This window comes from Acomys russatus, chromosome 29 (assembly GCF_903995435.1).
Source record: "Acomys russatus chromosome 29, mAcoRus1.1, whole genome shotgun sequence".
Taxonomy (NCBI): domain Eukaryota; kingdom Metazoa; phylum Chordata; class Mammalia; order Rodentia; family Muridae; genus Acomys; species Acomys russatus.
Window position 1 is genome coordinate 33,559,566 of NC_067165.1, and position 27,855 is coordinate 33,587,420.

General features: G+C 45.8%; 2 protein-coding genes across 2 annotated transcripts in view; both read right to left on the reverse strand.

Annotated features, from left to right (window-relative positions):
* The window catches only part of Nbl1 (NBL1, DAN family BMP antagonist), a 49,366-nt gene extending 21,511 nt beyond the window's left edge, over positions 1 to 27,855 (reverse strand). Inside the window, exon 1 of the mRNA XM_051172229.1 lies at positions 27,715 to 27,855. The gene's annotated coding sequence lies outside the window, so the exon portion shown is untranslated. The remainder of the gene's footprint in view (positions 1 to 27,714) is intronic.
* On the reverse strand, positions 1,937 to 27,855 carry Micos10 (mitochondrial contact site and cristae organizing system subunit 10). Its single transcript, XM_051172231.1, has 4 exons — positions 27,715 to 27,855; positions 4,016 to 4,063; positions 3,141 to 3,250; positions 1,937 to 2,167 (listed from the first exon to the last, which is right to left on the reverse strand). Exons 1-4 carry the CDS (start codon positions 27,776 to 27,778, stop codon positions 2,159 to 2,161), a joined length of 231 nt encoding a protein of 76 aa, XP_051028188.1. The 5' UTR covers positions 27,779 to 27,855; the 3' UTR covers positions 1,937 to 2,158.

Here is a 27,855-nt window from a genome sequence, read left to right on the forward strand (position 1 = left end):
AAATAGTCCTCCCAACAATGCAATCAGATTGAACCATGACAAGTAAAATGCAATTATGGGTTGGTTACATTTTTTAAAATGTAAATAGAAGTTTGAGAACCAACAGCAAAAACAAGAGCCATCTCCTTCACCCCAGTGTCTGTTTCCTGCGGCAGAATTGTGGGACTGCATTCTTGGGCCCTTTGAAAGTGGTGAGAGGGTGACATTCACTCAAAGGGACAGCTCAGCAAAGTGTTCCGAGGCCACATCCCAGAACAAAGGCACGCTTCTGTAGACAGCAAATGTGCCCCAATAAAGGTTCCCAGCCACTCAGAATGCAAAAGTCATCCATCTAAATGAGTTCAAAATACATATTGTTCTGGGCCAAATTATACAGTGTCAAGTTCAGACTATATGTATTTATATATGTTGGCAGCACAGGCCACTTCTGGGGCGCCACAGCTTTGCCCTAGTATCCCATGCCCAGCTGGGTGCCCATCACTGGCTCCTCAAACCCATGAATTTCCTTGTGTCTGGTTCCAGAAGGGCAGAGGAGAGGTGAAGTCAAAGCTTTGCAAACCCACAAGAGACCAGGGCCCCCAGAGGACTTGAATTTCGAATGAAACTTCAAGTAAAACAGAATGCTTTCATTTGCCAACAAGCTGGAACCTTCTGAAGGCTCATCTGAGGTGGGGGCAGGGCCTCGGGGACAAGATCAGGCTTTGTGCTTCCAACGCTCTCTGTAAGAGCTACAAGGTGGGACTACAGAGAACTCTGGGACTAAGACAAACATCAGCCTTCCTTTGCCTGGCTTCTGTCCAGAACCATTTCCTCCCACAGGGCACTGGTTCCTTGGGCACTTCTGCAGAACTCTAAAGGTGCTGGGGGGGGACCAGAACTGTGCAAACAGAGGCCTAACACCTACTTAGAGACAGGAGTTCAATTCTGTGTCTCCGTCCACTCCGTGTTCCTGTCTCAAGTCTAGAGATTTGAGAGCACAGCTTTCCCTTTGTCTTTTTGGAATGGGGATGGGCTGTCACTCTTGACTCTGGAGGCAGAAAATAGGGGGAATTAGAGGGTTGCTACTACATAAAGCAAATATGGAGGAGAGCTGGAAGGGAAGAGGGTAACTGTGTGACATTCTCCTAATGGCATGGACTGCTCTGCAGGGGCTAAGAGAGCCACATGAAAAACACCGGAGTGGCTGAAGCATGCCATGGACATGACTTGCTGTCCTGGGTACAACCCATCTTTGGCAGAGCGCCCCTGCCACCTATTCAGGTCCACGGCCTGGAAAGGGAAGTGGGACAAAGAATAAGGGAGGGAAAAGCAGAGGGAGGGAAGAGGCCACGCTGAACGTACTCACCAAGCTCCTCCAAAGGCTGAGGTCTAATCAGCGTGCCAGGTGCTGGACCCTCTGCACTCTAGATCATGACCTGCTTGTCCTTCCCCAGCTGCAAGCGCTTCTACCGTCCACAGCATTCACAGTGGACGCCACAACAGCCCGAGCCCGAGTGTGCTGTACACAGCGGAATACTCTATGTCATGCCTCACGAACCCACAAGAACAAAGTCAGGGCCACTGCAGTGGTCATTTGACCTCAAACCTCAGCATGTCCTTCCATTCAGGTTGTGGCCAGAGCTGAGACTGCACCAAGTCCCATGCAGCATTGGAATTGACATCAATGGAACAGACGCCAGCACAGCACGTATGGTGGAGACCAGCCACGGTCCACTGGGGAGCTAGTGCCCAGGCCTAAAGCAGCATCTGGGGAGCGCCCCAGAAGACTTGGCCATGCCCATCACTGCACAGGGGTACCACTGCTCTCCAGGTAGGCCATGCACTACGGGGAGTGGGGAGGACATGCCTACTGTGGCTTTAGGAGGTCAGAGAGGCCACAGCTATAGGCCATTCAAAGAGACTCCTCCTGCCATAGAAAGGAATGAAGGTCTTGCACTGGGCTTCCCATTTTTAATTTATTTAAGACCACCTCCTTACAATTTCCAAAGAGAAAATACAAAAGAAACAGACTTGGTTTCAAACACATAAACAGTGGCTGGAGTTGAAAGCACTGCTGATGGCACTGTCACAGGACGTCAGCACACTCCAGGGCACTTCAGTATTCCTGAGGAATAAACATGGTTTCTCTTTCCTCCCACTGGGATGTTCTCGGCATAAGTCACTGCTCCTATGAAGCAAGGACATGCAGTTAGAACCAGCAGGAGACCATATAGACCTCAGGACCAATGCCTCCAATCACTGCTAACTCATCAGTTCCACAAGCAGAGGCTCCCCAGCTGAGAGGGAGAAGAGCAGAAGGTACAGGCATGGACAGTTAGTCCTGACCAGGAGGTGAGTACCAGGCACAGCTGGGCCAGCAGCTGCTAAGGCTGGTCTGTCTAGCCCCCTCCTCACCTCTGTAACTCTTCCCCTCTGCTGGGGGTGGTAGTGGTGTAGCACCTCCCGGACAATCCACTGGGAAGGGGAAACAAAGACTATGAAGAAAGGCCCCAGGCTGCTGCACAGAACCCAGCCAGTGCTTACCCAGCAGTTGTCACAATCCAGCCAGCCATGCCACATGGCAGAGAGGAGGATGACAACATCCAGGCACAGACTCAAGTCCAAATGAAGTTACGAGGCCATTTTAGAGCAGTGTGTGCAAGACTGTAGAAAATGTAATATTTTCCACAGTACCTCCCAGCCTTTAAATGCCTAATATGCATAATCACCTCCTGTCTATCATCCAGCACAAGTCAGCTTGGAAGAATGGAAACACAACAATGCACGGACCCAACACTCCACCTGCTCCTTGCTGTCCAGCCTCAGCCAGGTTCTGCTGCCAGGAAGGTGAAGAACTGGGAGCAGTGGAAGGCCCTGCCCCCAGGTCGGTGTGCCACCCAGCCTCCTCCTGAACTGACAGAATGAATGCTCTTACAGAGGACCCCAGTCCAACACCTACACAGTGGCTCACAACCATGTATGTAACTCCAGTCCCAAGGGATCTGATGCCCTTTTTCTGGCCTCCATGGGTACCAGCATGCACATGGTACACAGACATACATGCAAACTGAACACCCATATTCATAAAATAAAAATAAAACAACAAAATTAGCAAATTTTTGAAGAATTCTGCAAGGGAGAGATATCAATCTTGCACTTACTTTGACATATTTTCCATGTAGAAGATATGGAGCTTGCAAGTCATGCTGACAGTTGGAGTAGGCCATCCCCAATCCCACGCCAGAACCAAAGGCTAATGGCCACATTCTTCCTATTGAGCAGAAAAGAAATCCCAACAGGGAACTGTTAAGAGCAGAAAGGGCCCCAGCCCAACATGCGTGCTTAGTATATTCCCAAACGCTTAGCATTCACCCTACTGCAGACTGACTGGTGACAGCACAGCACTGTAATCCAGCACGCTCATTAAGAGCCAGGGCTACTAAGTGCAAATAGCCCAGCCTGCTGTCATTTGTGCACCTAAACTAGTTTCTTAATCTTGTCAGAGGAACATCTGTTGGTAAGGTGTTAGAACTGCTTAACTGTTAATTTCACCAGCATCCACAAGCTTTGGTTCTATACAGCAAGCCATGGAGTTCACTCACATATCTCTACAATTCTCTACTTCAGTCCTTGTCAGTTCTCCACGGAAAGAGGTCAAAGTGACCTGTTTGGAGTCTAGTCAACAGTCAAACTTAAGTTTTCCCAAGAAGGAGATCCTGCTAGCCTGTTGCTCAGACTCTGAGGAGGAGGTAAGAGCACCTCTGGCCCACTTGCCTTCACTGCCAGCAAACTTCATCTCCAGGTCACTTTAGAAATATGTGGGCATGCAGACTGGCCAGCATGAAACACAGGCTTTTAAAAGGATGTCATGCTTAAACACCAGACAACCCTGACTCACCACCCCCAGGGAACACTGGAGATGGCCAACCCATGCAGACTGAGTCCACATTCTCCACCTAGCTCATTGTACAATGGATGGGTTAGCAGGGTTAGTACACACAGACACTGCAGTGAGGAGCCAGTGAGCGTCACTTACTTTTAAAGAAGGTGAGTGAGAAAACAACTCCTAATCCAAAGCCAGTACCTGCAAGAAATGGAAAACAGGATCACACTGTAGTGATCCAGTGACCCTCAACAAACCAACACTCCAGACCAGGTGGATAACTGGGAGGTTTGCTGTCTGGTTGCTGCCCTTTCTTACTGTCAGGGTTACTGCAGGTGCAGGAAATGAGATGCTTTGTTCCTGCCATTTTGTCTTGGAGTGTTACAGGGTGGGAGCCTAAGAGGTCGCTCTAGACTCTTTCTGCACTTCTGACGCTCAGCCTCCTACTTCATATGGGAGTCACTTTGGTTCTTGGGGTGACACTTACCATTTTTTGAGGAGGAAGGAATGGTCTCAAACAATTCCCAAAGGTTGTACTATCACATAAGTCAATGTCGAGACAGGGAGAAGCGCTTCCTCCCTTAGAGCTGAGACCCTACGCCAAGCTCCCACACATGGCAAGCAAGGGCTCTAACATGGTGCTGCACCCCAAGCCATGTTATTCCCTCACTCGGAATCTCAGCTTGGAAAAGGCTCTGAGTCAGACTTTGTCAAAACCTTGTTCTGATGGCCAACCTCAGAACCTCTGCATGGAGGCGCACGCCTTTAATCCCAGCACTCAGGAGGCAGAGACAGGCGGATCTCTGTGAGTTCAAGGCCAGCCTAGTCTACAAAGCAAGTCCAGGACAGCTAAGGCTACACAGAGAAACGAAGTCTTAAAAAACAGAGAGGGCAAGGCAACAGACCTGCGCAGAAACTGAAGCCCACCTTAAGTTAACAATGTTGAGGGCAATCAGCATGGGACCTAGCTGTATGTTCTCAAGTGAATGAAAAGTGTCTACAGAACCATTTGACAAGGAACCACCCCACCCTATCTACTGACACATGATTCTTACATGCACATAAACATACATGAATTCACTTCTCCATGAGTGCCAAGCTCTGGATGGTTTTCTTTGCAGACCTATAGACCAGCATGTTCACTTCATGAACTCTGATGCTGTTTTGGTTTTGAGACAGAGTCTGGCTCTGTAGCCCAGGATATCCTCCAATTCCAAATCCTCCTACCTTAGCCCTACTGGGATTACATGCCCAGATTGTTCTGATATTCTGTGTCTGCTCCATGACCCAGCAGAGCCTTGGATCAACATCTTTATGAGTAAACTGCATATGTGCTACAAATGTCTCCAGGCTTGTGCTGCTGAAATCTGTTAAGCTTTTGCTGCTGTTTTGCTTTCTGAAGCAGCATCTTGCTGAGCAGCCCTGGCTGGCATGGTACTTATTTTGGAGTCCAGCGTAGCCTCAGCTAGGATTATTAGTGTGCACCCACACTTTTAGAGAGGAAAAAGCATTGGCACAAACCAGTCTTGTGCTGGTGTGTGGCTCAGTGGTACAGCACCTACCTCATAGGCACAAGGTCCTATGTTCAGTTTCCAGAATATCACAGACATAGAGACTTCACGGGCAGAGGTGTGTGTGTGTGTGTGTGTGTGTGTGTGTGTGTGTGTGTGTGTGTGTGTGTGTGTGTGTGTGTGTGTAAGAGAGAATATTCTCCAGGTAGTACAATACAAAGCCTCAGAGAATTCCTCAAGCAAAATTTTCTGCTCTGAAGACAGGAAACCTCAATATGAGCAAGCAAGGTATGTTTTCATAGTGTATTTTTGATCCAGCAACTCTTTTTGTCACTCATGCACAATTTATATGGGATTACTCACATAAAATGGTTTCTTTTTATTAATTTACTTATTTGCTTAGTGTGTATATGCTCACATTCATGTGTGGAGGCCAGAGAACTACCCCAGCTGTTGTTCTTCAAGAACTTGCCGGGCATGGTGGCTCACGTCTTTAATCCCAGTACTCGGGAGGCAGAGGCAGGTGGATCTCTGTGAGTTCAAGGCCAGCCTGGTCTACAAAGCAAGTCCAGGACAGCCAAGGCTAACAGAGAGACCCTGTCTTGAAAAACCAAAAAAGAACCATCAACTTGTTTTTTAGAAAAGGGTCTCTCGTTGGCCTAGAGTTCACCCACCAAGTAAGTTAGGCAAGTGTCCAGGGAGCCCAACAGGTCCACCTAACCCCACCTCTCTTACAAGCACATCTCCAAAGCTGGGCTTTTATTTCTTTGTAATGTGGGTTCTTAAAATTGAGGTCAGCCAGGGAGTGGTGGCGCATGCCTTTAATCTCAGCACTCAGGAGGCAGAGACAGGTGGATTGCTGGGAGATGGTGTTATGAATGATTCTAACCAAGGAATGAGTGTAGGACTAGGACTGTATATTTTGGGGGGAGGGGGAGAATGTCAAATTGTAGCAAAAGACAAAACTTTTTATTTTTCCCCAAGATAGGGTTTCTCTGTGTTAATAACCTTGGCTGTCCTGGAACTCCCTTTGTACATGAGACTGGTCTCAAACTCACAGTGATTGACTACCTCTGCCTCCGAGTGCTGGCATTAAAGGAATGGCTTCCAAATTTAAAATTTAGTATCTGAAAAATCAGTAATGCCACCTCAAATTTCCATTTTAAAAAATCTTGGGAAAATAGTTTGCCAAGGTTGTTCTGGTAAGTAGCCAACTGAGGTTGGCATAATGAAAGGAAAGAGAATTAGCATTGAATGCTACTCATGAGTAGCCAGCACCTCCTTTCTAAGAAAAGTCTCTTCATTTTATTTTATGGAATGAGTGTTTTACCTGCATGTATGTCTTGAGCACCATGTACATGCCTAGACACTCTTGAAGGGAATTGGATCCTCTGGAACTGGAGTTACAGATGGTTGCGAGATGCCATGTAAGTGCTGGGAACTGAACCTGGGCAACCTACACCCACTCTGCCAAGAAGAACAATCAGTGCTTTTAACCACTGAGCCATCTCCAGCCTAAGAAAATTCTTTTTAAATAAAAAAGACCGTTTCCGGCGTGCTAGTGCAATCCTATAATCTCAACGTGAGAATGGAGGCAAGAGGCTAAGAAGGAGTGCAAGGCCATCCATCCTTAGCTACATAACAAGCTCAAGACAAGCCTGTGCTACATGAGACCCTGCCTCAAAACTAAAACCTCTGCGTAGTATACCTCTGTTTTCCAGATGTAGAAAATAACTTCTCCCAAACAACCTATTGCTTATAAAGCAGCCAAGTGGGCCTGACTCTGCCACTGTGCCTAGGACATCCAGACACAGTATTCTCCTCGGTTTTCAGGCCACCAACACTGCCTTCCACAGGAAATGAATGGAGTGTCCTGATTTCTAAAAGAATGAAGTACGAAACAGTTAAAACACAGCCCAGAGTGCTAGGCAACCAGGCTGGTAACAAGCCCACACAAAGCCAAGGGCTTGTTCAGATTCCTTCCCAGACTAATCCTACCATAGAGATCACAGACTAGTCTACCTGGCAGGACTGAAGAGCTTCAGAGGATGGGTGCCACTACCTGGCTACAGCAAGGCCTGGAATCTGCTTGCTTGGCTTACAGAATGGCAGGAGGTTTGGTTTCAGGCAGCCTGCCTCACCCCTGGCAGCTGCAGTGTAGGGTCAGTAGAGGAGAATGAGGTAAAGGCTTTCGACTGGCTCACAGAAGCAAGTCAGTGAGAGCAGGTCAGCCTACAACCAAGGCCGACTTTTTGGCAAAGGAAACTACTGAGGCATTTTTTTTGTCCCTTTGACTCCTTGCCTGCTCTTCCATTTTTCCCAAAGAAAGCAAGCTCTCTGATGCTCAAGGCTTCCTAGCAACAGACCACAAACGATGCTCAGCCAACTCCTACCAGCATCACTCAATCAAAAGATGAGACGTGCCCACACCAACCATGAACCTCCATCTCAAGAATCCAAATATGCACCCAGCTAGCCAGCTCCTGCCAACTGGACTTATCTGACAGTATAACTGAGCTCAAAACCCCAGACAGATCAGCCAAAACCAGTTCTCAAGGAACTGTCTTTGTTGACTTAATTAGAGGGGCTGCTACATTTTAAATTCTTAACAGCAAGTCCACCTGCCATTTCCGTTTAAGACAAACTAACAAGAAAAAGGATTTCATGTCTTTTTCACCTTAATATCACACTTGCAGTCAGAGATGACAACAGTGGAATGCTGATGAGCTCTAAGGAATCAAGCCCTCGCTAGTTGGCTCCCTCCCTCCCTCAGTTTTCTTTGAAAAGGCAGTGTGCTGCTTCAAAGACAGTCCCACCTGGCCTGGAGACGCCTCTGCAGCTGCTTCCACTCAAGACTGGCACCTCTAGGCCAGGTTTAAGCTTTAGAACAATAAAACAGGAAAGGTTTGCCTTACAATAAAAACAAACCAACACAGAAAGAGAAGAGCCTTCTCTGCCGTTGGCCACTTTTTCTTGTTGTTGCATGACAAGCTCTTTCGGAGGAAAAAGCCAAAGGGAAAAAAGTACAAAGCATTTTTCACCTCCCCCTGGAAGCAAATATTTAACTATGAATGCAGTTTATATAACTCTGCCTCCTCGGCTCAGAGCTCTCAAAAGCTCACACTGTCTAAAATGACAAAGAACCCTCAGGTACAGAGCACAGCTTATCAGCACACATCTCCACATGGCAAAGTCCAGTTGTCAGAGAGAGAGAGGGCCAAGGGGAAAAACAACAGAGAAGCATTATGGAATTGACATTAGGTCCCGAGCCCATGTTTTCTGCAGCCATTTTTTTTTCAAGAGGAAAAAGCATTGGCACAAATCCTTTCAAAGATAGTGTTTCAAGTCATTCTAACCATGCAAGCTTATGGGCGCGTAGAGAAGGTGTCAGTTATCGGCAAAGAAACATTTTTGGGGGATGAAGCAGTTCCGTAACTGTTCATCTGGTACTGGGTTTTAAGTTACTATTATTACATTCGTGTCTGTGTGTGTGTGTGTGTGTGTGTGTGTGTGTGTGTGTGTGTGTGTGTAAGAATGACTTGCAGGAGTTGCTCTCCCTACTAACTGGTTGAGTCCTGGGGATGGAGCTCAAACACCTTCACTAGCCTAGCAATTATTGGCCCATGACACTGGTTGCTTGTTTGTTTGTTTTTAATATTAAGGACTTTATTACTTATTTATGTGTACAGATGTCTTGCCTTTGTTTATGTTTTGCGCCAAGTATGTGCCTGGTGTCTGTGGAGGTCAGAGGAGGGCATCAGACATGCAGGTGCTGACAACCAAACCCAGGTCCCCTGCAAGAGCAGTAAGTGTTCTTGACCCCTGAGCCATCTCTCCAGCCCCTGACACGGATTAACAGAAAGAATACAGAATGCGATGTCTAACAACTAACACATGCAGTGCAGATTTATCTTATGCCTAAATGCACCTTGAAGCAAGCCTTGTCAAGTGCGCATTGTAGGCCATCACTAGGTAAACATGGAGTGAAACGTATGTCGGAAGTTATTATGAGCATTTCTAGTTAAAGGCAATTTCAGGTGAGTGCAGTATCTGGTCTGCAGGCTACAGACCAGGTACAAAGTTCAAGTCACTGCAGATGGGCAGGAAACGCAGCCTACAGGAATCTCCAAACAAGCGCCATGAACTGCTGAGCTGCTTTCAGTATCAGCCTTTGCACAGCACAAGCTGGAGCAGGGCAGGAGCCCACTCTGCAGAGGCTGCAACTGTGTCAGGCTTCCAACTAGGGAGGATCAGGCCCAGAACGAACAAAAAGTCACACAGAAATTCACTGTAGGGCATTTCTAAAAAACACTGGTTGGGGGAAAGCCTGGAGAGGTGGCTAAGAGGCTGAGCACTGGCTGCTCTTGCAGAGGACCAAGGTTTGTTTTCCCAGCACCCATACAGTGGCTCACAAGCATTTATAACTCTAGTTCCCAGCCAGGCGTGGTGGCACACGCCTTTAATTCCAGCACTCGCGAGACAGAGGCAGGTGGATCGCTATGAGTTCGAGGCCACATGGTCTACAAAGTGAGTCCAGGACAGCCAAGGCTACACAGAGAAACCCTGACTCAAAAAACAAAAAACAAAAACAAACAAACAAAAAAACCCAACCAAACAAACCCTCTAGTTCCAGGGTGTCTAGTGCCCTCTTCTGACCTCTACAGGCACCAAGCATGCATGTGGTACACAAACATAATTCACATAAAACAAGGTGAATAAATCCAATAAACAATTTGGAAGTAAACATTTTTTTAAAAATCACTGGAGGTTAAAGGCTGCAAGCCTGTAGTCCCAGCTACCTCTGAGGCTGAGGGAAGAGGGAACACAGGTGTTTAAGGCCATGCTGTACAACACAGCAAGACCATCTTGGAGGTCACATGCAGAAGAGGGGATATTACAGATTCTTTTTATTTACCAACAACAAAATTTTTGTTTTGGTTTTTGAGACATGGTTTCTCTGTGTAGCCCTGGCTACCCTGTAACTCACTCTGTAGACCAGGCTGGCCTTGAACTCACAGAGGTCCACCTGCCTCTGCATCCTGAGTGCTGGGATTAAAAGTGTGTGCCACCACTGTACAGCCTCACAAAAACTTCCTAAATGACCATTACTAAGACCTCACCTTAGTGTACATTTAACATTTTAAACAACAATAAGTCTGAAACCAGCATAGTTATCTATAAATTAAAACTAGAAGGCAACTCCACTTGACTTGTAGAGCTCGTATCAGTATTATGAAGAAAATAAAAACTCATGTACCACTCAACTAGTGGTTTACAAATGTTAGAAGCTCCAGAAATCCCCCAGTCTTTAATGTCTTAACCACTGTGTGCCCAACAATGTCTGACAAAATAGACAAGAATTAACCCTGGAGAGCTACTCTCCTGACAGTGGCATGGTGGCCCCAAGGCAATCCTCAACTTTGAGTCACTTTACCAAGCACAGCCCCAACCTGCTCATCTGCCTCCAAGGGTTGCTGTATTACAGCTCTGTAGTCTCTAGTGCTGCCTGCTCAAGAGTTCCATAAGTAGTCTTAAGCTCTGTCATTGTCATCATAGAACTCAAAGATGTCAAAAGCATAACAGTTAATCCTCTTAGAGTACAGTCCGCTGACTCACACAGGATCACGTTCATCAGGCAAGGAGGTATAGCTTAAAATCTGTTATTTCCTACTCAGAACAATTGTCTATATTTCTTTTTTTTTATTAATTTATTCATATTACATCTCGATTGTTAGCCCTTCCCCTGTTTCCTCCCATTCTTCCCTCCCTCCCATTTCTCCCCTTCTCCCCTCCCCTATGTCTGTGACTGAGGGAGACCTCCTCCCCCTATACATGCTCTCAGAATATCAAGTCTCTTCTTGGTAACTAGCTATCCTTCCTCTGAGTGCCACCAGGTCTCCCCATCCGGGGGACATGGTCAGAACAATTGTCTATATTTCATTGGCATTATTAGCATCTGCTTATATGAACACACAAGGGGTGTGTGTGTGTGTGTGTGTGTGTGTGTACACAGCTTTGTTGTGTCACTTAGGCTGACCTTGAACCTCAATCTCTAGGATTATAAGATGAGTACCACCACACCAACTCTTTAACAGATGATCTCTTCAGCTTTGTTACAACTAGATCATTCTGCTTTAAAATGTAATGATTTCCCAAGAATTATCTTGTTTAATAAAGCTGTATTGGTGGCACAAGCCTGTAATCACAGCACTCTAGCAGAGGCATGTGGAGCTCTGTGAATTCAAGGCCAGCCTAGTCTATAAAGTGAGTCCAGGACAACCAAGACTACACAGAGAAACCCTGTCTCGAAACCCCCCCCCAAAAAAGAATAAAATAGGTAAATAATAATAAAGCTGTGTTTACACACTAAAATGGACTAAACCACATTGACCTATTTATAATGGGCACGTTTTCCTGTCAAACATGTTTCTATCAATGCTATTACAGTCAAAAGCATTTGTTACCACAGAACAAACAAGAGTGTGCTTTTAATAAGGGGAAAATGGGAGGGAGGGAAAAATGGGAGGATACAAGGGATGGGATAACCATTGAGATGTAACAAGAATAAATTAATAATTAAAAAATAAAATAAATTTAAAAATAAAATTAAAAAAAAAAAAGAGTGTGCTTTTATAGAAAAGAACACTTGGGACGACTTCAATGAGAAACACATTTCCAAGAAGCATTCCTGATTTATGAAAGATGCTCTACGCCCGATTTACAAGAGAAAAAGTACAGTTATAAGTCAGCTATAAGTTGTGCTACTTAATCCTCCGAGGCAAAGGCAGGCTGTCCCAAGGGTCCACAGGAAAATGCTAAGTCCTATGATTAGGCAAAAAAAAGATTCTGGGGACAGACGAAAGACCAGGTAGTGGTGATGGGGCTGTGCAGACCCACTCTCAGGAGTCACTCTTGTTTGGGTTCTGTAGAAAGAAGACTAAGAGGTTGGCTGTCTGTGTAATTTTACTGGAGCACGTTGTGTGGGCAAATGTCTGATGAGAGTAGGAGGAGCAGGCAGCAGAGGCGCGGAGGGCGAGTGTGGACGTCATTATGGGAGTGCTCTGCTGGAGGAAACCCAGAAGGTCTTTTAAAGCAGCACCTACAGAACACACTTCACTAATGGCCACACAACCCTCAAGAAGGCATAAGGCAAGAAACGTGGCTGTAGACATTTTACTGACATGCAATTAATTTATTCCCATGTGGAAACACTATATGGGAAAATGAGAAGCAGCTCAAAGAGGAGGAAAATAAAACACAGAATTATCAAGTTTAGATAAACACATCAAGTGCTCTAAGATTAGCAGTGGTGCACGCTGCGTCACCTTGGAAGCTTTGTTATGAACCCATCTTACTGGAAGACACAATTCAGAGGGGATAAGTGACTCACTCAAGCACACACACCTGAAAAGGCACAACAAAGGCCTAGGCTGTATGACTGCACAGAGCCAGGAGAGCGTGGGGCTGGAGAGAAATGCCAGGTCATCTACAGAAGCAGCGACATTCCTAAAGAGGTGGGAAAGCTACACTCCAACAGGTGTGCAGAACAACTTGAAGTGCAAGAGATGTTTCACTAGCAGAATTACACTACCTAACAACTGATGGTGTGTGTGTGTGTGTGTGTGTGTGTGTAGAGAGAGAGAGAGAGATAGAGAGACAGACAGACAGACACAGAGAAAGAAAGAAAGAGACAGAGAGAGGAGTGGGGTGGGGTAGGGTGGGGTGTGGGAGAACTCTATTCATAATAGGCAGTAATTTCTTTCTTTCTTTCCTTTTCTTTCTTTCTTTTCTTTTTTTTTTTTTTTCTTCCCCTGAAACAGGGTTTCTCTGTGTAGCCTTGGCTGTCCTGGACTCACTTTGTAGACCAGGCTGTTCTCGAACTCACAGTGATCCACCTGCCTCCTGAGTGCTTGGATTAAAGGCATGCACGGCCACCGCCTGGCGCAGTAATTTCTTTTTAACAGCAAATTCCCTTAAATCTGACCAATTTTCACACCATCTACACTGGGCTCAGCAGTTGAGAGTAACTGATTGCTTTTCCAGAGACCTGGGTCACAGTCCCAGCACTCACAAGCATCTGTAACTCCAGTCCCAGGGGACCTAACCCATCTTCTGGCCTCTTCAGGCACTGCACACACATGGTGTAGACATATAACCAGGCCGAACACCCACACTCACAACAGCACAGTGAAGAGCCCTCAGTAGGGCACGGGCAGTGGTGGCACACACCTTTAATCCCAGCACTCAGGAGGCAGAGGCAGGTGGATTGCTATGAGTTTGAGGCAAGCCTGGTCTACAAAGTGAGTTCAGGGTAGTCAAGGATACACAGAGAGACCCTGTCGCGAAAAACAAAAACAAAACAAAAAAAGCCCTCAGTAGGTAGGCACTTGTATTCCTGGATTCAATTTCCTCACTTAATCTTTACAATAAAATTCTTTTAAAAAAAAAGATTTACTTACTTTTATATATATATGAGTGCTCTGTTTGCATGTACAACTGCAGGCCAGAAGAGGGCATCAGATCACATTATAGATGGTTGTGAGCCGCCATGTGGTTGCTGAGAACTGAACTCAGGACCTCTGAAGAACAGCCAGTTCTCTTAACAGCTGAGCCACCATCTCTCCAACACCTACAATAAACTTCTATATGCCCCATTTCAGAGAAGAGAAAGTAAGTCACAGCAGGGTTAAATACTTGCCCTCAGTCACACATGGGTAAACTGTCTTTTTTGTTGTGTTTTGTTTTGGTTTTGGTTTTTCAAGACAGGGTTTCTGTGTAGCCTTGGCTGTCCTGGACTCACTTTGTAGACCAAGCTGGCCTCGAACTCACAGTAGGTGGATCACTGGGAGTTTGAGGCCAGCCTGGTCTACAAAGTGAATCCAGCACAGCCAAGGCTACAGAAACTCTTTCTCTGAAAAAAAAATTACTGTGTGTGTGTGTGTGTGTGTGTGTGTGTGTGTGTGTGTGTGTGTATCACATGCCTGCCAAGCCAGAAGAGGGCATCAGATCCCCTGGAGCTTTAGTTACAAGTGTTCTGACCTGGGCTCTATATGGGAAGTGAACCTGGGTCCTCTGAGGTGGGTTGGTTGGTTGGGTTGGTTTTTCAAGACAGGGTTTCTTTCTGCTGCCCTGGCTTTCCCGGACTTACTCTGTAGACCACGCTGGCCTTGAACTCAGAGATCCACCAAGACATGGGCCACCACCACCCAGCTGAATTTGGGTCCTTGTTAGAACAGTACATGCTTTTAACCACTGAGCCATGTCTCCAGCTCCAGAACAGATGGTTTTGGCTTCCACACAGAGGTGTCGGCAAAGGTGTTGGATAGACCTGCTGGAATTTTCGGGGCTTCTGTGAGGAGCCACCTTTTCTTGCTGTTCACATCTAGCAGACTGTAAGGTGAGGAACCAGCACCAGCAGCTTGTCCTCCAGCACAGCTCTGCCGCCCTTAACTGCAGGGTGCTGCAAGCCTCAGAACAGACCTCTCTAACAAAGAACTCAGGAACTTAGTTCTTAGAAACTAAGTGAAGAAAAGACTCTAAAGCAGAAGCTACAAACATAAAATTTGAAATTGTACTTAAACTATAGCCTTTGTGAAAAGCTAAGGTTGGTGGCGTTTATTCTGATTTGAAGACAAATTTCTACAAATAACAGATTTCAACATCATAGTCTGAATGACAACAAAAAGCTGGCATGGGGCCCAGCTTCTCTCAAGCTGTCAACTATGAACCAGTTTCACTATCCTACCACAAAAGAGACTTGGACAAATGACCCAACTTTACACAATTCACCATGCCACCATGCCTCTCGCTCTCCCCTGTCCTACCATCCCCCTCATACATCACTAGTGGCCCACTAGCCTCTAGGACTGCCTCCTCCAGGAAGACCCCCTTAGTCATCAACACTCACCCCTGTGTGCTCAAGTCTACACCTAGGCTCTTGCTCCCTCTCTGCTGCCCCAATATTTCAAATTAGCGTTGTTGTTTTAAAAATGACAAGCTAAAGAAACTACTAGAATGCAGGTAGATCTCTGAGTTGGACACCAGCCTGATCTATACTATATAACAAGTGCTGGGCCAGCCAGAGTCACATAGTGACAATCTCAAACTTTTTTTGTTTTTGGTTTTTTGGTTTTTGTGACAGGGTCCCTCTGTGCTGGCCTTGGCTGTCCTGGATTCTCTTTGTAGACCAGGCTGGCCTCGAACTCACAGTGATCTGTCTGCCTCTGCCTCCCAAGTGCTGGGACTAAAGTCGTGCGCCACCATGCTCAGCACACTTTTTTTTTTTTTTTGAAAAACAGTTATTGTCTATGAATAGGGAGATAGCTCAATAGGCAAAACACTTGCCAAGCAAGCATGAAGACCTCGGTTCAGATCCCCAGCACCCAAGTAAAGGGTAGTACATATCTGTGATCCCAGCAATCCTGTAGAGAGATTGAAGGTGGAAAGAGAATCTCCAGCCTTTGGTCCAGATAGTCTGCTTTGCATAGCAGCGAAGAGGAGACCCTATGGAAGACAAGGGCCAGCTAACACACCAGGTTGTTCTCTATTACACACACATACCATGTGACACATATGTGTTTACATTCATATACATGAACACATACATACAATCATACACAGACTTAAAATACTATTCTCATTTCTGTTTTTCTTCATAGTCTGCGTGTTCGTTGTTTACCAGTTTCATATGACCTCTATTACCCTTCTTACTGACACTCTTTCCCCAGGAGTCCCCTGCTCTTTTCACATCTCTTGTGTGTGACCCACAGGTTCAATTAGAATCTCTTACCCAAGCATGGATTGGGAACGCATATAGCTGTTAGTGACAGAACACTTAACCTAGCATGCATGAGGTTCCATCCCGAACAACTCAGCACCCCCGCCCCATACACATTTTGGGCCAGCAAGATAAAGGCAAGTTGTCCCCAAGCCCAAGGACCAGAACACACATGGTAGAAAGAACCAACTCCCACAAGCTGTCCTCTGACCTCCACTCACAAGCCATGGCATGCGTGCACACACACGACATACGTACATGCCTGTGCAGCCAGCACCACAATCAACAAACACCACCACCCCTGGTACCCCTCTATGACCTGTTCCTCCCTCTCCTTTATCACTTACCTACTTCCTTTCATTATATAAGAGTATATTTTCTAAAATTGTATACATAACTGAAATTGTATCCTCATAGATGCTAGCAGTGAGATCCTTTTTATTACTGAGTTTCTCAGTGTAAAGCTAGTCCATCTACTCAATAGCAGGTAGACAATCTGGTTGTTTCTAGGCTGGGGCTTAGGGACATTCATGTGTGCCTGTGTGGCTGGCCTTGCCCTCATTTCTCTTAGCTACACCACTTCATAAGAAACTGCATGCTGGGCACAGTGGCACACACCTTTAATCTTACCACTTAGGAGGCAGAGGCAGGGGGACTGCTGTGAGTAGGCCAGCCTGGTCTACAGAATGAGTCCAGGACAGCCAGGGTAACACAGAGAAATCCTGTCTCGAAAAATGTTTAAAAAGGAAAATCAGGGGGCTGGAGAGATGGCTCAGCGGTTAAGAGCATTGACTGCTCTTCCAGAGGTCATGAGTTCAATTCCCAGCAACCACATGGTGGCTCACAACCATCTATAATATGATCTGATGTGCATTGTATACATAATAAATAAATAAATCTTTAAAAAAAAAAAAAAAGGAAAATCAGTTTTACAATGTGAGCAGACTCAGTGTACCTTTTCTCTGTAAATGCTGCTTTTTGTGCCCTAGGAGCCTTTCTCCGAGCCTGGTCACAGAGACTCCTCTCTGTTTCCTTCTGAATGTTTTGCGGTTTCAGCTTTACACAGGTCAGGTCCATTCTGTCTCTGTGTGGACACAGCTGTGCCTGCAGTGTGTTGAACAGATTTTCCTCTCCCCATTAAATGAACTGGCCACACATTCCTGGGCCTATGTTGGACTCTGTACTAGTCTATGTGCATATGCTTCCTCAGTACCACCCTGCTTTGTACGGAAGGTAATATAAGTCCCCAGCTGTTTTTGTTGAAAAGTCCTTTGCTAATACCTATAATCCTAGGACTTGGGCTCAGTTCTAGGAAGATTACTCCAAATTCAATACCTGGACAACAGTAAAACTCTGTCTAAAAACAAAACAATAACAAAAATCCCTTTTGTCAATTACAACTGTTTATAATTTTACATAGATTTTACTTTTTTAATTTTATAAATTTTATCATTTTAACTTGGGGTTTATTTTGTTTTATGCATATGACTGTTTTGTCTGCATGCAAATATGTGTACCATGTGCATGTCCAGTGAGGTAAGAAGGCACTGGGTCCCCTGTGACCGGAGCTATGGATGGTTGTGAGCCACCATGTGGGTGCTGGGAATGGACTCCAGACCTTCCGTAGGAGTAGCCAGTGCCCTAAACCACTGAGCCATCTCTCCAGGCCCTTGTGCAGATTTTAAAATCAGCAGGTGAGGTTAGTGATAGAGTCTGACGCAGCATGCACCACAGCCTCAGGTCTGATCACAGCACCAAAAGCCAAACCAACAAGCCAGCTTCTTAATACCTCCTATGCAAGCTTGGAGCAGTATTTCTCTTGCTAAAAATACAAAACACTAGCAGGGTGTGGTGATACATGCCTGTGATCTCAGGACTTGAGGAAACCATGGCAGAAAATGTCTGTTAGTTAGAGGCCAGAATGGACACACAGGCTAACCATGGCTACAGAGGAGGATCAGTTCTCAAAGAAGAAACTATCAATTTCTCTCATGAGTTTGTTTCTAGTTTAAAAGCAAAACAAAACAAATATCAAAAACAGGTAAACTGTCCATGTACCAAACATGGCAGCACTGAGTATTCTGTTAATGTTAGCTGCTTTTTCCTCCCTCCCTCAGACTCAAACCAGCTCAAGTGGAGCAGTGCCCAAACATTTCACTAGGAGGTCAATAGCCACAGTAAAATTATTACCACACTAAACAACGTCTATAAGTAAATGTTTAAATTTTTACTTGGATTCAATCCTGAAATACACTTGCCAAAGAAAGCAATCCAACATATTTACTAATAAACGGTTTCAGGCCACATTTCAGGAAAGCATAAAACCACAGCAGCACACAATTGCAATGTTTTCAAGTCGCACACAGGGCCTAATTACATTACCCTGCAGTGCCTGCACGGAATTCTCCTCCAGGACCATCATAGTGTCCGTTCTTTACACTGCTGCTACAAACAGAAAAAAAGTTTGCTCCCATTGTTTTGGAAAACAGAGCCAACAAAACATGACTGCCAATTCATCAACAAGCATGGACTAATTTGAAACCCCAACAATACAGAACCAAAGCCTGTTAAGCATTTAGTTTAGCCTGATACCACACCATGAAGAGCCAGGTATCAACCTGCAAACATGGGGTACCAATAGGTACTTCCTGGTGAGCCACCAATGCTTGTGGAACCCGAACTCGGTACTTTAAGAAAAGCCATCAATCGGCTTTCTTTTTCTATGACTTCACTCAACGGCTTCTTTCAGTAAAATGTTTAGTAAACAGCTTTAAACAATCAACCTAACTAGACTTGATTATTGGCTCTGTGGGCTAAGCGGGAAGCAGGTCAGGCTAAGTCACATTCTCTGCTTTCCTAGCAACCAAAAGACAAGGCCAAACCCTCTGTTTTCATGAGCAAACACTGGGCAACTTCCCCCTCTACTGACTGAGCTGCAGATAACCAGGGACCCACCTCTGGCCAAGCACAAAGGCATAAGTCATCAACAGCAACATAGAGGTTCAGCGTACCACTGTCTTGGATCAGCTTGCCATCCTTGGGCTCCTAAGTTCTGCTGTTCGCCTCAGCCAGATTCTACTGTAGCACACTCACCAACTTCCCACTTTCCTTTTGCCCAACACCCCCACCAGTTTATTCCCATGTACCTGAGTGATTTTTCTGAAATCTGAAATTCTCCCATGTCCTTAAGGGACAACAGCCAGTAATTCCTTCAGTGAGAAGCCAAGCTGCCACACAATCCAGCAGTTTTGCTCTTAGATACATACTCAAGAGCGATGAAAACTTTGTCCACATGAACCTTGTCACTTAATCATAGCAACATTATTCAGAACAGTCAAAAATATTAACAGGATTATGGGGGCAGTTCTGTAAGAGCACTTACTGCTCAAGAATGGCGACCCAAGTTCCAATTCTTGACACCCAGGTTAAAAACCGTACATTGTGGGCTGGAGAGAGGGCTCAGTGGTTAAGAGTGCTGCCTGCTCTTCCAAAGGTCCTGAGTTCAAATCCCAGCAACTACATGGTGGTTCACAATCATCTGTAATATAATCTGATGCCCTCTTCTGGCCTACAGTATACATGCAGGCAGAACACTGTATACCTAATAATAAATAATAAATCTTTAAAAAAAACAAAAACAAAAAAACAAAAAACTGGACATTGTCAGAGTAGCTACTGGAGCAGGGCTGGGAGATCCAAATGGGAACAACTGTCTGGGGTTTCTGTTGTAGGAACAAGTATCCTGAAATAAGACTGGGGCTGATTGGACGAGCTTGTGAATACTTCAAATGAAAATTAAAATGCCTGAAATACAGCTCAACAAAGCAAAGGTTTGGAGGGTTTGGAGGTTTTGGTTTGGTTGGTTGGTTTGGGGGTTTTCTGTTTTGTTTTGTTTTCAAAACAAGATTTCTCTATGTATTCCTGGCTGCCTGTCCTGGAACTTACTCTGTAGATCAGGCTGGCCTTGAACTCAGAGATCCAACTGCCTCTGCCATCCAAAGCATGGGCCATCACCATCCAGCAACAAAGCAGTTTTTTGTTTTGTTTTGTGTTTTTAAGATTTATTTATTTATTTTATATATGAGTGCTCTGTTTTCATGCACACCAGAAGAGGTAGGTAATCAGTCAGATACCATAACAGATGTTGTGAGCCACCATGTGGTTGCTGGGAATTGAACTCACAACCTCTGGACAGTACTCTTCTGTGCTGAGCCATCTCTCTAGGCCAACAAAGCAGTTTTTTGAAGATCAGCAGATACAGACACGCTACTTTCTAGAAGTTAGTTTTAGAGTGTTAACAGAATCTACTACATTTCAAGTTTACACGAACCCATCACAAGAGAGTCTCTACAGACATGATAAACACACACACACACACACACACACACCCCTGGACAGATGGCCCAGCACTGCACTATTCTTGCAGATGGCCCAAGTTTCACTCCTAGCACCCATGCTGCATCTTCACAACGGCCTGTAAATCCAACGCCAATGAGGTGTGGCTTCCAGGACACCTGCATCCACGTGCACAGACCCATACATAGACACAATTTTTTCAACACGGAGTTTCTCTGTGTGGAGCCCTGACTGTCCTGAAACTCATTCTATAGATCAGGCTCAAATTCATAGAGATTCACTGCCTCTGCCTCCCAAGTGCTGGGATTACAGGCACCTGGCTCAGATTTTCCCTCTAGGACATAGGACAGTTTCTGGGGCCTGGAATTCAGCCCTTCTCCAAATACACCTTCTAAAAGTCTACATATTCTCAAGAAAGAACTTGATGTCATTCCTTTCTTTCCCAGAATCTCATTATGTATGCAACCCTTTCCTCCCAGGGCTTGTAACAATGACTAGTAGTAAAATATTTGAGGAACTATACTCTATTTTATTCTATTTTATGTTTGAGACAGAGTCTCATTCTATAGCCTACCAGGCTGGCCTTGAAGGCATGTCTATCCTTCCATCTCTGCCTCCATGTAGACTTGAACATGTGACAAGAGAGAGAGAGGGAGAGAGAGAGAAGTAGGGGGGAGGGGGAGAGGAAGGGAGGGAAGATATGAATAATCTTCCATGCAGCCCAGAGAAGTGAGGGCACCAGATCTGCAGAGACCAGAACAACCAGGCCTCCTGCAGTCCTTGGGTACTCTACCTTCCACGCCCACTAACACAGAAACACTTGTGCCTTAGCTGAATGGTGGCAATGCCTTTAATCCCAGGCCCAGGGAGGCAGACCAGACCATCTCTGTAAGGAGGCCAGCCTGGTTTACACAGTGAGTCCCAGGCCAGCCAGAGCAACACAGAGAGACCCTGTCTCAAAAACCGAAACCAAACAACTTTGTGTCTTTTTCATGCTGTCATACCGTCATGAACCACTAAACACATAAGAGAAACAAGCAGCACAGCCCTTGAACTGAGTGGAGAAAGAAAACTGAGCAGCCCATAAATCTGATAAAATTTAAAATAAATCCATAAAATTAGCAAAAACCATTAATGACGCATTCACATAAAACTAATGGAACATGCCATTCATAAAATGTAATATTCTTCACTCCTTTTTAATTTCCTGCAATAAGGCTTTGGCACTACTCTTAAAGCAATAACACCCTCTGTTTGTTTAAACACCAAAGTTCTCTCTGCTCTCACTCGACCACTCCCAAATATTTCTTACACCACTTTTTATTTTTTGTTTGTTTGAGATAAGGTCTTGCCATGTAGTCTTGAGGAAATCACTATGTAGACCAGCCTGGACTTGAACTTGTGGCAATCCTCTTGCCTTTGCCTTAAAGGCTTTAATACTACTTCAATGCTAAGATCTCTTGACCATAACTTATATCCAACAAAAAAATAAAAGTTGGCTTAAAAAAAAAAAAGCCCCGGTAGGAAGTGATGGCAGCACATGACAGAAGCAGGCAGATCTTTGAGTTAGAAGTCAGAGTGAGTTCTAGGACAGCCAGAGCTATACAGAGAAACTCTTGTCTTGCAGGGAGGGGGGAGCCCAAAGAGCTCAAAGACACATGACTAAGTATGTCAGCTAGCAAAAATTGACACAAAATATACTTGACTTTTTCATTTAAGTGCTAATTGATTCAGTTAATAAACATGCTCCGAGTCTCAGGTATGGGCAGATAATACGGGCTCCAAAATTCTCAACAATGTATGCCATTCACTTGACAATTGCCGTGTCCTTCCCTCAGCCCAGGGGTTGGTAGGGATCCAGAGCAGGACAGCCTCTGTTTCTAAAGAAACTGTTGTTCCAGGAGATGAGCAATCCAGTTCACAAACAAACTGCAAATTTCAGATGGAAACAATCACTCCTAGGGAAAATGAGTGTGCAACCTCAGCAAAAGGGACACTGAAGAACATGCTAAGTATCAGCAGGGCTGCCAACACAGACAATGTCAAATCTATGACTCAATGTGACAAAGAGAAGGGCAAGACTAGGAGGGGGGTCTGCAGTCTGCCATAGAGAGCATATGCTCTAGGGCCTCAGCTCGGTCCCCAAGAATACAATCGTGGGGGAGGGGTTACTGCATGCCGCCACCACCACCCCGCAAGGCTACACAGAGAAACCCTATCTTGAAAAGCAAAATAAGCCGTCGGTGGTGGCACACGCCTTTAATCCCAGCACTTGGGAGACAGAGGCAGGCAGAATGCTCTGAGTTCGAGGCCAACCTGGTCTACAAAGTGAGTCCAGGACAGTCAAGGCTATACAATGAAACCCGTCTCGAAAAACAAAAATAAATAAATAAATAAATAAATAAAAACAAAACAAGAAACTAAAGTACCCAGTTGTACAACACTTGAAGGAAAGAGTCCTCTTGGGGCTGAGGTTATGGCTCAGAGGTAGAATGCAAGGCCCTGGATTCCATCCCCAGCACTGAGAGGAGCTCATAATGGATGCTGTCCAGTCACAGTGGCTTCTCTACAGTCTGCAAAGCCAGAGCACTGCAGTGATTCTTTCTTCCCCCACATTTCAGATGTAGGATCAGTTCTATCGTGTTACTCAGTGTGAGGAGGCGCATGTGTACTCCTCTTCTGTTTCATTTTCAAGTTCTTTTTTTTTTTCCCCCTCCAAGACAGGGTTTCTCTGTGTTGCCTTGGCTGTCCTAGACTCGCTTTGTAGACCAGGCTGGCCTCGAACTCACAGTGATCCACCTGCCTCTGCCTCCAGGGTACTGAGATTAAAGATATACGCCACCACACCTGGTTCAAATTATTTCTTTGGTTGGTTTTTTTGTTTTGTTTTTCAGAACAGGGTTTCCTTGTGTAGCCCTAGCTGTCCTATAACACTCTCTGAAGATCAGGCTCACCTCAAACCCTGAGATCCGCTTGCCTCTGCCTCTGCCTCCTCAGTACTGGGATTAAGGATGTACACCACCACCACCCAGCTACTTCCAAACTCTGACCACACTTTACCACTGGACCAGGGCGATGGCTCAGAGAGTAAACATCTTTGCTGCCAAGCGTGGTGACTTGAGTATCCCCAGCACCCACACTGTGAGGGATATAACTGGTACAAGCTGTCCCACTGAACTCCACATGTACACCCTGGCACAAACACACACAAAATAAATACAGTTTACAAATGTTTTACCATGAAGGAAAATTCCAATCTTGGTGTTATCCTTCTAAGAAATGAAGACAGTTAAGCACTACACAAAGCCGAGCATGGTGGCTCACGTTCTGGTCTACAAAGTGAGTCCACAGGACAGCCAGAGTAACACAGAGAAATCATGTCTGGGGGGTCAGGGGGGGAAGCACTACGCAGAAGATGGGCTAGCTTAAACATTTCATGTGTCATAAAAATAGCTACTATGGGCTGGAGAGATGATTCAGCAGTTAAGAGCACTGTCTGTTCTTCCAGAGGTCCTGAGTTCAATTCCCAGCAACTACATGGTGGTTCATGACCGTCTGTAATGGGATTTGATGCCCTCTGTCATACATGCAAATAAATAAATATTTTTTGTTGTACCCAAGTCTAGAGAACCTGGTAGTACTGAGGAGGCTGAGGCAGGATTAAGAGGAGGGTCAGAAAGATCAGGAAGTCAAGGACAACCCCTATTATACTTCAAGTTTGTTTGAAAGCACTCGTTTTTTGTTGTTTTGTTTTTAATTTAAAAACTACCCAAATCCAAGCCATTGTACAAAGGTCTTTCGCTGGAAGGGCTCTGCCACTCTCTAGTCAATTCAGCAGAAACTACTCAATGCCCTCTCACTGCTCTCAGACAGTCTAGCCTCACTTCATTACTCCACTTGTGTCTGCCCACACCCACCAGCAGCACGAGACTCACTGCAGATACTGCTACTACCTCAGATGCCCGTCAACACCGACATATTGCATCCCACCAGCTCTTGCTTATATACCTGCAGGCACAGTGCTAAGGATTTTATGTATCTTTCTGCTTTAGTTCTGTGGAGACAGGTGTTTGTTTTGAGACAAGGTCTACCTACGTAGCCCAGTCTGGCCTCATATTGGAAGAGACCCACCTCCTGCCCATGCCTCTTGTGCTGGGATCAAAAATATGTCGCATTTCAGGTTGACGAAGAGTCTTTAACCAATGCAAAAATAAAATAAAATAAAAATGAGGAAGAAATGGCTGGGCGAGGTGGTGCACACCAGCACTCAGGAGGCAGAGGCAGGCAGATCTTTGTGAGTTGGAGGCCAACCTGGTCTACAAAGAGCGTTCCAGGATAGCCAGGGCTATTACACAGAGAAACCCTGTCTCGAAGAAAAAAAAGATGAGGAAGAAAATGAGTGACTGAATCACATCTCTGCAGACTCCAAAGAGCATTCTAAACTCCCTTATCATACTGCCTTGGCATATAAATGTTAAGTCCTCTCTCAAACTACAAACCATTAAAAACAGTCTTTTGGACTAGAGTGGTTGGCTAAGTGGTTAAGGGTGCTTGCTGCTCCTGCACAGGACCCAGGTTCAAGTCTCAATTCCCACAACTGTAGCTCCAGCTCCAGCAGATCCAACACCTTCTTCTGATCTCTCCTGGTGTGTATACGATGCACAGACATTTATGCAGGCAAGTCATCCATACATCTTACATAATAAATATTTTTGGCCACTTCCAAAAGAATTCATTTCTAATAGTAAGCCAGACCATTTGGCCCTCTGGACCACTCTAAGACAGCAATAGTTACAACTTAAAAGGAGGAAAACAGGCACAAGGATGTTTGCTAATTTGCCCCTCGTGGCACAATTATCCAGGCTGAATCCAGGAGTCAAAAAGTAACTGTGGTCAAGTCACCATTTATTGATTCATCCTGAATAATTTCTACACTACACTTTCTGGGAGTAGGGAACACAGTGAAAACATAAAACAGCCGGACAGTGGTGGCGCACGCCTTTAATCCCAGCACTAGGGAGGAAGAGGCAGGTAGATTGCTGTGAGTTCGAGGCCAGTCTGGTCTACAAAGCGAGTCCAGGACATCCAAGGCTAACACAGAGAGACCCTGTCTCGAAAAACAAAACAAAACAAAAAAAAAAGAAAAAGAAAACATAAAACACATCCGCTTTCCTGAGCTTATTGTTTTATTCTTTCTTGATATCTTTATCTAAGGATATAATGCTAAATTCTCTTAAATAGATTTCCATGCAAGAAGTATAAAATATGAACCTATGTGTGATGCCACACACCTTTATTCCCAGAACTCAGGAGGAAGAGACAGGCATTATCTGTTAGTTCGAGGCCAGCCAGGGCTATACAGTAAGACCCTGTCTCAAAAATGAAAAAGGCAGGCATGATGGAGCACGCCTTTAATCCCAGCACTCAGGAGGCAGAGACAGGCAGATCTCAGGGAGTTGGAGGCCAGCCTGGTCTACAAAACCAGTTCAGGACAGCCAGGACTATAAGAGAAACCCTGTCTGGGGGAGCCGGCAGAGAAAGAAAGAAGAAAGAAAGGACGAAAGAAAGGAAAGGAAAGAAAGAATCTAATTTACAACAATAAATGTTAATATAGAATTGTGGGGTGGGGGTGGGGCGGGAAATAGATTAGTGGATAAAGCCCGACCTTCAAAGCATCAGGACTGGAGCTCAAATCCCCAGCACCTGAGCAAAAATCCTAGTGCTGAGGATGGGGAGAAGGGCAATAAAAGCTCAACTGACAGCCAGTTCTGGCAAATTGATGGGCTCCAGCTTCTGTGAAAGTCCCTTTCAAACCATAAAAGAGGAGTCAGTGTATCGGTGCACACCTTTAATAATCCCACCACTCCCAAGGCAGTAGCAGAGGGTTTTAGAATTCAAGGCTAATCCGGTCAAAACTGTTTTCCAGGCCAGCCAGGGCTACATCGTGAAACACTGTCTCAATCAATCAATCATTCATCAATAATGAATACGGAGAAAAGCTATTTGAGGAGGCAATCCAGCATCGACCTCTGGCGGAAGGCATCAATACCTGCCGGACAAAGGTGCCATGTACGCACATATACAACAGGAGAAAGATGGAGAGAAGGAAGAAAGGAAGATCAACAGCGAGCCGGAGCGAGACCTGAAGTAAAGAAATCCTGGGGGAGGGCTGGAGAGATGGCTCAGTGGTTAAGAGCACTGTCTGCTCTTCCAAAGGTCCAGGGTTCAATTCCCAGCAACCACATGGCAGCTCACAACTGTCTGTAACTCCAAGATCTGACACCCTCATACCAATGCACATAAATTAAATAAAAATATTTTAAAAAAGAGGGCTGGAGAGATGGCTCAGAGGGTAAGAGCACTGACTACTCTTCCAAAGGTCATGAGTTCAATTCCCAGCAACCACATGTTGGCTCACAACCATCTATAATGAAATCTGTATACATAACAAATGAATAAATCTTTAAAAAAAATTTTTTTAAGATGAAAAAAGATAGAAAGAAAAGAAATCCTGGGGGAAATTCTCAACTATGCCACAGATCAGTCCCTTCATCCGACTCCAACTCAACAACGTGCCAAAACATTTCTGAGACAGTGTGTTGAGCCGCGCGCCTACCGTCTGTATCAAGATCACTAAATGGGATTCCCTCGATCCTCCTTGACCTCATAAAGTATGTCGTCACAGAAAGCGCGTTGAAAGACAACCTGGGGTAACAAGGAGGCCAGCAGTGGCCACGATCTTATTGTCCCGGGCAATTAATTCTTCCTCTGGAGTATCCCCACCATCTCCAATTTCAGACCCGAGTCGGGTTCAGATAAATGAGGTTGAGCATGACAGCAATTCCCACCGCGGCTGCTGTGACCTTCTTTCGAAGGCAGCTTCCTCCCAGCTGTGAAGCAGTGTGGCTCCGGCAGGCTGCTCGCCCCGACCAGGGGGACATGTGGCACGGAGTGGCAGAGTTGCCCGGCGTGCGTCTCCCAGAGCGCCGCTGCTCCCCTGGGCCTGCATGCTCCATCCACCCCGGAGACCCCCACCCCCGCCCCGCCGCCTGTCCCCAACGCCCGGGTTGACAGTCACCTGTCGGCGCCCTCGCCGCACAGTGCGCCCCGCCGGGCTGCAGCAGGCCGCGGCTTGACCCCTGCGGCTTTCCGTCCGCGCTCGGGCCGTTCGGCTCCAGCCAGGGCCTACCAGAGAGAGAACCGCTCACCTAGCTTCACCACCGCGTCGGCCATGCACCGGTCCCACTTTCTGCCTAGATCGGACTCCGACATGTTCCCCACCCGCAACTCCAGCTTTCCTCACGGCCGGCCCCCGCGCTCTGACTGATGGCAAGTCTCGCGAGAGCCGG